Genomic DNA, 13316 nt, shown 5'->3' with positions numbered 1-13316 from the left:
TTGTTACAAAAAAGGAAAGAAAATGCATCACTCCATAGTGAACAGAAAAAAAACAGACCTAAAGCATATTTCAGTGTGTCAGTAGACATCAGTAGACAGATGCGACGCAAACAAATCGCATGAAATTCATGATCAGCTGAACACAACCAGTATTCATGTTTGTCATGCTTGATGTGGAACATCTGTTTGAACCAAACACTGTGAAACTGGTGGCGAGGCTGATATCCATGCACCACAACAGGAAGTGATGCGGGACACTCACAGGGTGAGATCCTCGGCTTCCTGTCTCATGACGCTGACCCGGCTCTTCTTGGGCAACACCGGGGAGTTCTGGTCGGAGATGCGCTGGTAGAAGAGCATGTAGGCGTTCCAGTATCGCCTCCGCACGTCCGGGTACGGGTTAGCTGCATGGGAGAGGCACAGCGGTGGAGTTAGGAAGGTCTGCTGTCCGCTTCATGCAAACTAATATTCATGCATCTACAATGGAGAGCCGTGTTTAATGATCAGCACCTCTGGCTATTTCATGGCATAATAAATATAATTGATGAATAACTGAAATAAATAAATGAACCAATAAAAAAACAAAAAAAACAAACATAGATTAATTAATAACTAAACAAGATCTATGAAATGCTTGTGATAACATTTTTCTAGGTACCACCTTATAGAATTTAGTACAGTCATGAAGAGATGTCACACAACAAACTAACATCAATGACATCAATAACAACTAGCATCATGGTTGAAGAGTAAGTATCGGTAGTTCTGTTGTTCTTCCCAGTCAATTGGCAAAGAATGACACTTAGTACGATAGTGCTGAGCATTCAAAGGCAGTATTGATGTGACTACTCATGCGCTGTACTAAATGCTTTTCCTAATCTGTGTGTCCATCTGGATACTTTAAACTGTCAGTTGATCAGATGGAAAGGCTTCCCAGATGCAATGCCACTTGGCTGTGACTCACTGTTCAAGAGGGAGATAGAGAGAGAGAGATAGAGAGGCAGAGGGGGGGGGGACTTACACTGGTCATACACTTTGGGCCTGTACTCTCCTCCAAAGCACTCGTACTCCAGGGTCTCATCATTCATGTCAAACTCCTCCACCACGTTATCGTTGAACTTGTACCAGCGCCCTCGAGCACAGCCCCTAAGAGTGGACAACAGCACGGAGGGGGAGAGGACAGGAAAAATAAAAGAAATAAAAATATTAGGAGACAGAAGAGAAACCATCACATAAAGTAGTGGAGAAATATTTGTTATTGGAGACAGGCGCAAAAATGTAGGCCAGTTTTGTGGAGGGTTTCCACATTCCTGCATTCATCAGATGCCTGCCTTGCCTTGTGTTTATTATTTGTTAAAGCGGTGTGGGTGCCAGACATCTGGATCTGGTTTGATGGTTTAAGTGTTGCAGACCCCTCCATGAAAACAGCAGCCAAAACCAGGAGTGTGTGTGTGTGTGTGTGTGTGTGTGTGTGTGTGTGTGTGTGTGTGTGTGTGTGTGTGTGTGTGTGTGTGTGTGTGTACCCCCATCCAACATGGCCCCCATAACGATGCTTTTTATCTAGGCGGGCAGACTACGCAGCTTTCCTCTTTGCCCTCCCTCCTCCTTCACCTTGACCGCTAAATTCTATCCTCAGTCAAGTTAAATGGAACAGTTCAATGACAGACCAGGTAAGTCTTTTCATGTCACTTAGTTTTCACCTGGACATCCATACTGTAAAAGATCTGCCCGTGCTTAACCCAGACTACCTAAATAACTATGTGTTATACGATAACACCTACATGTTGACTGAGAACCCTATCACAATCTCATGGCTACTCCTGGTAGCTGCTTCAGACAATCAAAAGACAATCAAATCTTTTGGCTGAGAATGTGAACACTAGATTACAAATTTATCAACATTTCGACATTAATTCCAATAAAATATTTGACATGATTCATGGTCAGTGTATAGAGAGACACACACTCATCACTTGTCATTTACAAGTACTAAAACACTCATCCCAACATGAGCGGAGTGAGTGAGTGATCCCAACATGAGCGGAGTGAGTGAGTGATCCCAACATGAGCGGAGTGAGTGAGTGATCCCAACATGAGCGGAGTGAGTGAGTGAGTGAGTGAGTGAGTGATCCCAACATGAGCGGAGTGAGTGAGTGATCCCAACATGAGCGGAGTGAGTGAGTGAGTGAGTGAGTGATCCCAACATGAGCGGAGTGAGTGAGTGAGTGAGTGGAGTGAGTGAGTGATCCCAACATGAGCGGAGTGAGTGGTGTGAGTGAGTGGTGTGAGTGAGTGGTGTGAGTGAGTGGTGTGAGTGAGTGGTGTGAGTGAGTGGTGTGAGTGAGTGGAGTGGTGGGTTAAAGAGGAGAGGCAGTGCTGGGAGACTCACCGGCGGTCCTTGATGAAAGAGTAGTAGTGTCCGGCGTGGGCCTGGCCACTGTGCACCACCACGCCCACAAGCTCGTAGTTCTCCGAGATGGTGACCTTCTTCCGGGGGGAGGAGCCGCCCGAGGCCTCGCCGCCGCGGCCGTTCTCGCCGTGGTCGGCGCTAGAGTCTTGCCGGGCCATGCCGGACACTGTGTACGGCTCCATGTTCAACACCCAGGGGAACTGAGAGACAGAGACAGAGAGCGAGAGAGTCAGAGAAAGAAAGAGGGAGAGAGCGAGAGAGAGAGAAAGAAAGAAAGAAAGAAAGAAAGAAAGAAAGAAAGAAAGAAAAAGAAAGAGAGAGCACACAATGAGTACAACTTTTAAAGCCCATCCACAATAACTATAATCAGGCTTTCCTTACTGTTCTGGTCAGTGTGGATCAGTTCATATTGCTCAATGTTATAGTTATAGTTGTCCTTAAAGTTGCCTTTAGCAGTATGGAAGAACCTTTACTATGACGAACAACACAAAAGTTGCTTTTTGAGAAACTAGATCACAGCACGGAGGGCATTGGGATCTTCATGAGTGGTCATCAGCATGCATTCTGCATTCTCCACATCGGACCCAAAGGCCTGGGGTTAAGCTCTTCGGCTCTTTACGTCGAAAACAGGAAGTTGGGTTCTCACCCGAATCTGCTCGTCGTATTTGATGGAGCGTCCGCTTTCCCAGTCGAAGCCGAACCGCATCAGGTGGATGACCAGCACACTGGGCAGGGACTTGATGCAGGTGCGCTTCACTGTGGTTCTCTGGGACAGGGAATGGTCAGTTAGTAACACCATCCATACACACATACACAAAACCAGGCTTGCAGGCATAGACACATTCAAAGCCAAACTCACACACCCCTACACAAAACACAAGCACAGACACCAACACAAACACACACATGCACACGCACCCACACAAACACACACACACACACACACACAGACAAAAAAGCACTGACACAAACGTATACACAAACAAACAAGCACAGACACCAACACATTCGCACACACACACACACACACACACACACACACACACACACACACACACACACACACACACACACACACACAAACAAGCACAGACACCAACCCACACACACACGCAGATACACACACAGTGGGGGCCACCTCAACGGAGGTGCGGAGTTACCTTCTCCTTGCACTTCTCGCAGTAGTAGGCGTTGCTGCCCTCTAGCACCTCTCCCCTGACAAACTGGTCCAGGGAGATCTCCAGGCTCTGGCAGGACGTCACCCCCAGGTTCAGCGCCATGAATGTCTCCTCCCGCTCATACCTGGCCAGGGTCAGTTCAGCAGGGTCAACCACCAGCAAATATCACCAAATATCACCACTACTACTACAGTCCAGGTGAATGAATGAATGAATGAATGCTAATTAACATGGTGTATTTGAATATTGGAAGCAGACAAGATATAACAACGATTAAGGCCTTTGCACACCGAGTCCTTATTGTTTGTCTTAATTGTCGAATGTTTGAAACATTTAATCCATTTAATGTCAGCAAATGAGGTTTCTGTACTTGATGGATCGAAAAAAATGTTTTTGTGTGCAAAGGCCTTTAGAATATTTTTTTCTCTACACCACATAATCTGCTGGAATGTGTAAACCATGATTGCAGTATGACTGCAGTGTCCCTCTGTGCCCACTCCTTCACTCACCTGTGTGGACAGTCTTTGCAGATCTTCTGGTCGGAGAAAATGCCCTGGAAAGTGTTCTTGAAGATCTGTTCCCGTCCAATTTTCTGAATAGAAAATAAATACAGATTTGTTTGGGCAGGATTTACGGTTGATAGATGCCTGCTTTAATTAAGGTGTGCCTGCCTGCTGTGGGATCTCTGCATAAAACTCATAGTGTTGTTGCGAAATATTTGAACATGGACATAGACAGAACTGTACATCACTGTTGGGACATGTACGCAGATAGACAAGGGAAGCAGGCTACTAAAGCCAATCAGTCGCTCAGCTGGTGTGACTGAAGATACTTGTCTGTCTGTCTGTCTGTCTGTCTGTCTGTCTCCTTCTGTGTGTGTGTGTGTGTGTGTGTGTGTGTGTGCGTGCGTTGTACCTTCAGGTGTTCGTCCAGCTGGTCCACCAGACTGGTGAAGAACTCGTAGGCATCCTGCTGCTCACGCACATACAGCTCCTTATTCCACATCTTAAATATCTGCAACAAAGGCAACAGACACAACACTCACTCACCAGCAGTCCACACCAGCTGCACTTCAGTGCGTCCTTCGGTAGTGTGTTGGGAGAAGGACTGAGGCCACGGGATAATTTACTCAGCTGGTCAGACATTACTCAGTTATTCAGACATTACCTTCCAGAAGTTTTCTGGGACGTAGTACTGCAGTTTGCTCTCCATCAGATGCCCAAACAGAGACTGGACCTGACAGAACACACTCTCCTCCGGGTTCTCGGTGTCGTCCTCGATTGATAGGAAAGCCTGGAAAAACACACACACAGACACACACACACACGTTAAAAATATGCAAAGGACAATCCATAAGAAATGAGGCATTCAATAGGGCTTCATGTTGCCATCTCTAAGTAAGCTCCCCAGGCCCTTCTGCACTCATGCAGCCCCAGATCATCACACTCACACAGCCTGGAATTATACTTCTAACTACTCTATACACTTTTCACACTATTTTCCATTAGCATTCTTCTTTCATTATTTTATTCCCTGTCCAGAAAGTTTCCGATCTTGAGCTGTTAAACTTGATCTTGTTACTAGCTGTTCTAGCTGATAGGAGTGGAATGCGTTTCACATACTGGCAGACAGCGGCAAGGTCAAGAGTGAGAATGTTCTTCTGTCATTTTCCGCACAGCCTATGACTAGACATTCTAGCAAGTTCTTCACTTCTGTTTCACACTACCCACAAACATACTCATACAGGGTTGGCCCTAATGACTGACATCTGTTCCAGTCAGACTGGGAAGATGCATGGACTATTTCCTTATCCAATTACAGACAGGGTGAAACTTTACGTGTACAAATATATCAGTCCCTTATTGCACATTAGTGTAAAGAATGCAACCATGCCTCTTGAATGAACACCACTACCTGGTTGTGTCTCCATGTATCTGTGGTGTCTAGAACATTAAATCGATTGTATATCCTGAGACATGAATGCACGGCCTCAGTTCCATAGTGTCTGTCCCCATCTACTGGAGAGACCCTGCTAAGACTCACTTTATGCTAGCCATGAAGTCTGAAGGGGCAGTGTAGAAAAAGACAGCAACGGGCAGCTATATTACTCTAACTGCAATACTATACACTTCAGTGACTGAAGATCAGCAAAAGTGTTATGAGACTAATTCAGAGGTCCCAAGCTAAATATATCCTGTCAGTTCAGTAACAAATATTGTAAATGTTGAAAATTCAAGAAGTTTAGCTTGCTGAGATCACAACCTTCCCTGCAAGATGAAGGTTGCATTGACCTTGGCAGCCCAGGCTAGGCTGGCAAAGTCTAACTGAGAGCATGTAGGTCAACCCATTTGATATGAAACTGAATCTAACACAGCATAAAGGCTAACTTTTTTTCCAAGCTTTTTTGAGTTCACTTCTGAGAGTTGTGCTGTGTGTGTGTGTAAGGCTGTGTGTAGGCCGGTATAGGTACCTCGGGCAGGCCTGTCTGCAACTACTAGAGTGAGTGAGTGAGTGAGAGTGAGAGAAAGTGGAATAGAACATTATGCCCAATATTCCAATATGTGGTTAATGTCCTGCATTTCTCATTAGTGGGTCACTTTGATACTAAAAGTATGATTCTATGTAATGACTACGTAATGATGATATCTGTACTGTCCCTGTGTATATCTGTGTGTGACTATGTATTTAGAGATAAGCGGGAATATTATGACTTTGCAGTGTTTCACTGTTCTGCATGGCTGCGTCAGTAGCCATCTGCTCCGGATTGCCAGGTTGCCACTAATCACAGTCTGATTCAGTGTAGTCCACGTGAGATGGGATGACCAACGCCATCTCCCGTCAGCCTGGAAGGATACTTAAACCCTAACTATTTCCTTGTCTAGTTAAAGCAGCTGATGGATCTTTAGGTGAAGTCATGCTGTCTCTCCCTTGATACGCATCATTGTAAATAAACTCTGTTCCTGATTTTTCATACTACTATAAACTATAGCTGTGTAGGTGTGTGTGTGTGTGTGTGTGTGTGTGTAAGGCTGCAGGGCGGTGCAGGTACCTCGGGAAGGCCTGGCTGCATGTAGAGCTGTGTAGGTGTGTGTGTGTGTGTGTGTGTGTGTGTGTGTGTGTGTGTGTGTGTGTAAGGCTGCAGGGCGGTCCAGGTACCTCGGGAAGGCCTGGCTGTATGTAGAGCTGTGTAGGTGTGTGTGTGTGTGTGTGTGTGTGTGTAAGGCTGCAGGGCGGTCCAGGTACCTCGGGAAGGCCTGGCTGCATGTAGAGCTGTGTAGGTGTGTGTGTGTGTGTGTGTGTGTGTGTGTGTGTGTGTGTGTGTGTAAGGCTGCAGGGCGGTCCAGGTACCTCGGGAAGGCCTGGCTGCATGTAGAGCTGTGTAGGTGTGTGTGTGTGTGTGTGTGTGTGTGTGTGTGTGTGTGTGTGTGTGTAAGGCTGCAGGGCGGTGCAGGTACCTCGGGGAGGCCTGGCTGCATGTAGAGCTGTGTAGGTGTGTGTGTGTGTGTGTGTGTGTGTGTGTGTGTGTAAGGCTGCAGGGCGGTGCAGGTACCTCGGGAAGGCCTGGCTGCATGTAGAGCTGCTGGAAAACGGCGTTCATGTAGCAGGTGGCCCCGCCGTTCTTCAGGCCCACAAAGCCCGACACAGAGCGACTCTCTACAGGAGGCAGGTACTGAGGAGGAGGACACACACACACACACACACACACACACACACACACACACACACACACACACACTTATTAAACACACTGCCATCTATATTCGAAGGAGAATACAAAGCCTTGTACAACACTGGAAAAGATGGAGAAAAGAGATGGTGAACACAGGGCGGGGCAGGGCGTTGGAGGTCCACTTACGTCAAACTCCTTGCTGAGCGAGGGGTCAGACTGGTGGTGCATGGAGAGCAGCTCACGGGTGATGAGCTGCAGGTTGGTGAGGGAGCTGTCGGCCAACATCACTAGAACCTCGTACGCTGCCAGGCGACTGCTCACAGTGCTGCACCTGGGGAGAGAGAGGGAGAGAGAGAGAGAGAGAGAGAGAGAGAGAGAGAGAGAGAGAGAGAGAGAGAGAGAGAGAGAGAGAGAGAGAGAGAGAGAGAGAGAGAGCACAAGAAAAGAGAGAGGAATGGTGGGTCAGTTGAGAAGTCACAGAGAACACAGTTGGAGTCTGCTATGTGTATGGGCAGTAGCTCATGTTGTGAACCTGTGAGTGTATAATGTCAGTGTCAATTCCTACAGTGTTCACACTGAGAATGGATACAAATAGACTGTATTTCAAAACAGCTGAAGTAGAAGGTTGGCAGTGCAATACCATGGGAACTGCTTTGGTTTCATGCCAAGTCCATGTCCTGCCATACTGATCCAAAACAAAAATTAGGAGGTTATCCAAACATGGCAGACTGCATTTTGCAAACAATTATCCCCTTATATTAAGTTTAGTAGAGTGATTGTATGGGCATGTCCAGAAGAGAGAGAGAGAGAGAGAGAGAGAGAGAGAGAGAGAGAGAGAGAGAGAGAGAGAGAGAGAGTGTGTGTGTGTGCATGTACGTGTGTGTGTGTGTGTATGCATGTACGTGTGTGTGTGTGTGTGTGTGTGCATGTACGTGTGTGTGTGTGTGTGTGTGTGCATGTACGTGTTTGTAAATCTCACTTTGGGTGGAAGTCGTGGCTAGGAGCCGAGGAGCTGGAGGGGTCGCTGCTGTTCAGGATGATGCGGGACGCTCGGAACAGGAAGTCGTCCAACAGCTGCTGGATGAGGGAGGAGCCTGCAGATGTCACAAGAGGGAACACATTACACACACACACACACACACACACACACCGGACACTTAAAGCCTCCTTACACATTTCCCCTCCCCACCCTCACAACATCTGGGATGAGTCGAGCAGCAAAGCTTTGAAATCTCTTAGGTAGGAGCAGCTTGTACAAAGCTCCCTTTGTGGAGGTGAACACGAAGCAGCTTACAGTGATGAAAGTGTGTGTTGGAGGGACTAAAGTGAAGGAGGGCATTCATGAGTAAACTAATGAAAGAGAGTGTTAGTGTGTCTGTGTGTCTGTGTGAGTGAGTGAGTGAATGAGTGAGTGAGTGTGAGAGAGAGAGAGAGAGAGAGGAACAGAGAACAGAGGCAGACAGATAGAGTTAGGGAATAAGTGAGAGGCCGTAAGAGAAAAGGTTGTGTGTGTGTGTGTTTGCGTGTGTGCGTGTGTTTGCGTGTGTGTTTGCGTGTGTTGCATGTGGGGCTCCAGTCTTACCCAGCTGCTCCTTCTCGTTGCCGCAGAGCGAGAGGAGGGTCTTGATGAGGCGGAGGTGTCCAGCCAGCAGGATGTTGTCGGCCTCGCTGGTTTCCAGCTCGGCGGTCCACGTGGGCTCGAAGTTGTCCAGCCAGCTGATCTCGTCCTCCAGCATGGCCGCTGGGCTGATCTGTAGCTGCTCCATCTCCGTGGCTAAGCACACACACACACACACACACACACACACACACACACACACACACACACACACACACACACACACACACACACACACACAGACAGACAGAGAGAGATTACAATGTGATTGAACATCTCCAATGTATTAAATATCAGTTCAAACAACCAATTATGATATCAATTTTGCATATGGGGAGTTACTCTGCTACAGATTATTGCATCTCACGTGTTTCAGAACTGAAACAAATTCCATAGCTTTTAATATGTGGTTGTTTTGCTGAACAGATTCCTGGAGACCATGAGAACTTGAGGACATCGAGTAGACATCAAAGGAAGCACAGTCTGTGTGTGCTCATATAAGGACCTACAGACAGCAGAGGGCACTTACTGGTCAGGTCGTCAAGGAGTTGGCATCTCAAGTCAAAATATTCAGTGCACTGAGAGAGAAACCTGCAAGAGAACACAAAGGGCTTTATGAAGCTATTTATGGCAGGACAACACCGAGGACGCTGTTAAGGTAGCAGTGTAAACACAGCAGTTGGATTTGTGACCACTGCTTAGGGGTCAACAAAACAGCCAGATGTCATCCTGATAATTAAGGTCTGTTGCTGTTATATATACTTTCTGTGGACATGCACGTGTGTGTGTGTTTGTGTGTGTATGTGAATATATATGCCCATATGGTATGCGTGTTTATTGTTTGTACAAGTATTTGTATAAAAGTGCTTGAATGGGTACATGCCTCTCTAAGATATCTAGTTATGTATACGTATAGTACCGGTATATATACTCTTTTGATCCCTTGAGGGAAATTTGGTCTCTGCATTTATCCCAATCCGTGAATTAGTGAAACACACTCAGCACACAGTGAACACACAGTGAGGTGAAGCACACACTAATCCCGGAGCAGTGAGCTGCCTGCATCAACAGCGGCGCTCGGGGAGCAGTGAGGGGTTAGGTGCCTTGCTCAAGAGCACTTCAGCCGTGCCTACTGGTCGGGGTTCGTACCGGCAACCCTCCAGTTACAGGTCCGAAGTGCTAACCAGTAGGCCACGGCTGCCCACAAACGTATGTATGCACATTCATGAGGGTGTGCAACATACTGTATGTGTGTAGTTATATGACTGTACATGTAATCTAGTCTATGCAAGAATGTGATTGGCAAAGGTCAAAAAGCAGAAAAATATACGTAGCGCGGAGTGACCATACCATGATTTTTTCCGTTTATAACATGTTTTGTTTATAATTTAAACCAACATAAACTTAAAATGTTGACTACATTATTTAGTGTAGGCCTACTTGATGATAATATACAGCATGCTCTCTCTTCCTCTCCTCCCAAACCAACATTGTAGGTCCTACACCTCTCCTCCTAAAATAAATGGTAGGCTCTAACTGTTATATGCTAATGGCCAGGATTGTGTAGGCTACATCACTAGTTTTACAAGCGCACACACTAAATGGAAAGCTAGGGTTACAGTAAAATGCAGACTGCACCTGTAAATGGGTGACTTTTTATCTATCAGCACAATGATACAGTACGCTATTCCCACTAAATATTCAGCTCAATATTATATGCAAGACTAATATTTACCAAGCATGCCAAAGCTTTGATCTCTTAGCATTGTCACCAATAGGGCTGAGCTACACCAGGCGCGTAACTGAAGCGTTCCGCTCGCGTTGCGTCTGCTGCAACAATTAGCTTCCATTATAATCAATGGAAGTAGCTACACCAGACGTGACAGTGGGGCGTACGTTCAAAAAAAATAGACCATTCATCTAAAATGGATTTTACACGTCACGAACGGAACGTTTCAGTTATGCGCCTGGTGTAGATCATACCTAACGTTACGTTTTCTCATGGTGAGATGGCCATCCTAAAATATGTTTTGGATGACATGCAGCGCAAGGTTCACGGAGGTGAACGGCTGGACAAACGCGAAATGACAAGGTGTTCACCTCTGGTTGATGCCTCTCATGATGCTGGTGGGGGACCAAAGGGGTAGCTGGGCGGACAGCACCACCTTCAGCAGGAACAGGTTGGGCTTCTGCAGCTCCGGGTAGGCCGACGCGTCCGTCTGGCTCAGGGTGTACAGCTGGTCGCAGGCCACACGCCGGATCTGACACACACACACACACACACACACACACACACACACACACACACACACACACACACACACACACACACACACACACACACACACACACACACACACACACACACACACACACACACACACACACACACACACACACAAACACCATTACGTGTGTGTTACAATGGAGTGATGAGAGTCATCAGGTATCTGTACACATGCACTTGTCGGAGTCTGTCATTGGTCTGTCCTTACCTCTCCACTAGGTGATCCCAGCAGGATGTCTATGATGAAATCACTCACACTTGGCAAGTTATAAAAAGACGCTGGAAGAGAAAAATGAACAGAAGATTTTGGTTTGTGCGTCCTTTCACCTTTCCTAAATAATTTAAATGAAGAACAGTTTCTGAAAGACTAAAATTGTTAGTTGCCGGTTAGAAATATTGTCTGCCCAAAAATGCATGTTATTTAGAAAGATGATAACATTATTTTTTCCTCTTATGCCCTTTTGGCCGGTCGGTACTGTGAGTCTGAGACCCCTGCTCTCAAGCATATACATTATCTCAGAGATAATTGACGACACAACGTTCGGTTAACAGACAATAAAGCACATTTCAGGTCGTAATGCGGCCGTTACATCTCGTAAATGGTATCTGGTTTGTCATGTTTGTGTGTGTGTGTGTGTGTATGTGTGTGTGTGTGTGTGGTCCGTGTCCAGCAGGGGGCACTCACAGAGTTGCTGGCTGCGCAGCTGCAGGCAGGTGACGAGCAGAGAGAGGGCCTCGCGGGCGATGATGGTGTCTTTGATGGACACGCACAGCTGCTTCACACAGATGCCCGCCTGCAGTGTGGTGGCCTCGCCCTCGCTGCCAGAGCTGCAGTTACTGCCTGGGAATGCAACACACACACACACACACACACACACACACACACACACAAACACTTATTACTGAGACATTTCTACTCTTTTACATCAACTGGTAGAGATGGGGAATGCTGTATTTAGTAACATACAGCAGCAAATAAACGCATGTCCATAGTAACATAAATAAAAAAGTTAAAAAAATAAAAAAAGTAAATGAGGTTTGTTAGTGCCATAAACATGGTAATGACATACTGTAATATCACCAGTGCTACTGCAAAACAACTGAGTCTGTGTGTGAGTGTGTGTGTAAGAGAGTGAGTGAGTGTGTGTGTGTGTGCTGAGTATGTCTGTGTGTACTGTGTGTGTGTGTGTACTGTGTGCTGTGTGTGTGTGTGTGTAAGAGAGTGAGTGAGTATGTCTGTGTGTACTGTGTGTGTGTGTGCTGTGTGTGTGTACTGTGTGTGCTGTGTGTGCGTGTGTGTGCTGTGTGTGTGTGTGTGTGTGTGTGTGTGTGTGTGTCCCACCTGTGCTGCTGACCCTGCTGCGCACTCCCAGGGGGAAGAGGGAGTTGGTGCTCTCTTTGATTGGCTGGCTGCTGCCCACCAGGTCCAATCGGCCGGCAGCCGCTGCCCAGGTCAGTCGCATGAAGCAGGCCACTGTGGACGTGAAGTCCCCAACCTCCATCGTCTAGTGACGGGGAGACAAACACACACACAAGCTTACGTTACATAACCGCTGAGCTGCTTAAAAACACATAACTGATGACATATGAATATGACATATTCATTATTGCTTAACTGAGCTAGCATAAAACACAAAAAACACACACACACACACAGCCCACACACAACATGCTCTCACACACACACACACACACACACACACACACTGTGTCTTGGCACTAAAAGCTGCATGTTCAGGTAGTGTCCAGGCGCTTTCCCACACCTGTATGGCGACGCGGGCGGCGGGGATGATCTCCTCCACGCGGATGGACGAGCGGTCTGACATGCTCATCTGCCGGTAGGACGACTTCTCGGGCGTCCCGCACAGAGACAGCTGCCGGCTGCCCTGTCGCCCCGCATTGCGGAATGGCCGTGACGACAGCGTGTCCAGGCCATCCTTGCTGAATTCCTCATCCAGGATACTGGGCATGGTCTGCCCTACCAGCAGGAACCTGCAGGGGGAGCCACACAAACGAGCTCAGTTAATACAGGGAAACTACTGAACAACAACAGGTGTGGCTTTTGACTGTAAGAACAGTGAAAAGTGATAACTCCCTCTCCGACTTAGACTGTGACAGAGTTATGATGCCCTGACTCAATTCCAGCATCCTGA

The 13316-nt window shown here is 47.0% G+C and overlaps 1 protein-coding gene across 5 annotated transcripts in view; it reads right to left on the bottom strand.

Moving 5' to 3' along the window:
* The window catches only part of usp24 (ubiquitin specific peptidase 24), a 54307-nt gene that overhangs the window by 8223 nt on the left and 32768 nt on the right, over positions 1 to 13316 (bottom strand). For 4 of the 5 annotated variants that reach the window (XR_006021252.1, XM_042058110.1, XM_042058112.1 and 1 more), the window contains 19 exons: positions 12927 to 13155; positions 12506 to 12668; positions 11849 to 12004; positions 11372 to 11442; positions 10977 to 11137; positions 9406 to 9467; positions 8841 to 9032; positions 8238 to 8352; positions 7899 to 7943; positions 7445 to 7589; positions 7139 to 7258; positions 4756 to 4881; positions 4504 to 4602; positions 4098 to 4180; positions 3571 to 3712; positions 3057 to 3176; positions 2390 to 2610; positions 1022 to 1146; positions 263 to 404 (listed from right to left, as the gene is read on the bottom strand). Coding sequence is in view for 4 of the 5 variants with exons in the window: in XM_042058110.1 (XP_041914044.1) it covers positions 263 to 404; positions 1022 to 1146; positions 2390 to 2610; positions 3057 to 3176; positions 3571 to 3712; positions 4098 to 4180; positions 4504 to 4602; positions 4756 to 4881; positions 7139 to 7258; positions 7445 to 7589; positions 7899 to 7943; positions 8238 to 8352; positions 8841 to 9032; positions 9406 to 9467; positions 10977 to 11137; positions 11372 to 11442; positions 11849 to 12004; positions 12506 to 12668; positions 12927 to 13155 (2517 nt within the window). In the remaining variant the exon portion in view is untranslated. The remainder of the gene's footprint in view (positions 1 to 262; positions 405 to 1021; positions 1147 to 2389; positions 2611 to 3056; positions 3177 to 3570; positions 3713 to 4097; positions 4181 to 4503; positions 4603 to 4755; positions 4882 to 7138; positions 7259 to 7444; positions 7590 to 7898; positions 7944 to 8237; positions 8353 to 8840; positions 9033 to 9405; positions 9468 to 10976; positions 11138 to 11371; positions 11443 to 11848; positions 12005 to 12505; positions 12669 to 12926; positions 13156 to 13316) is intronic. The other variant, XM_042058109.1, reaches the window with a different exon arrangement.

The sequence above is a fragment of the Alosa sapidissima genome, chromosome 12, assembly GCF_018492685.1.
Source record: "Alosa sapidissima isolate fAloSap1 chromosome 12, fAloSap1.pri, whole genome shotgun sequence".
Lineage (NCBI taxonomy): Eukaryota > Metazoa > Chordata > Actinopteri > Clupeiformes > Clupeidae > Alosa > Alosa sapidissima.
Note: the sequence above shows the minus strand (reverse complement) of the source record. Positions and strands in the feature narration are given on the sequence as shown.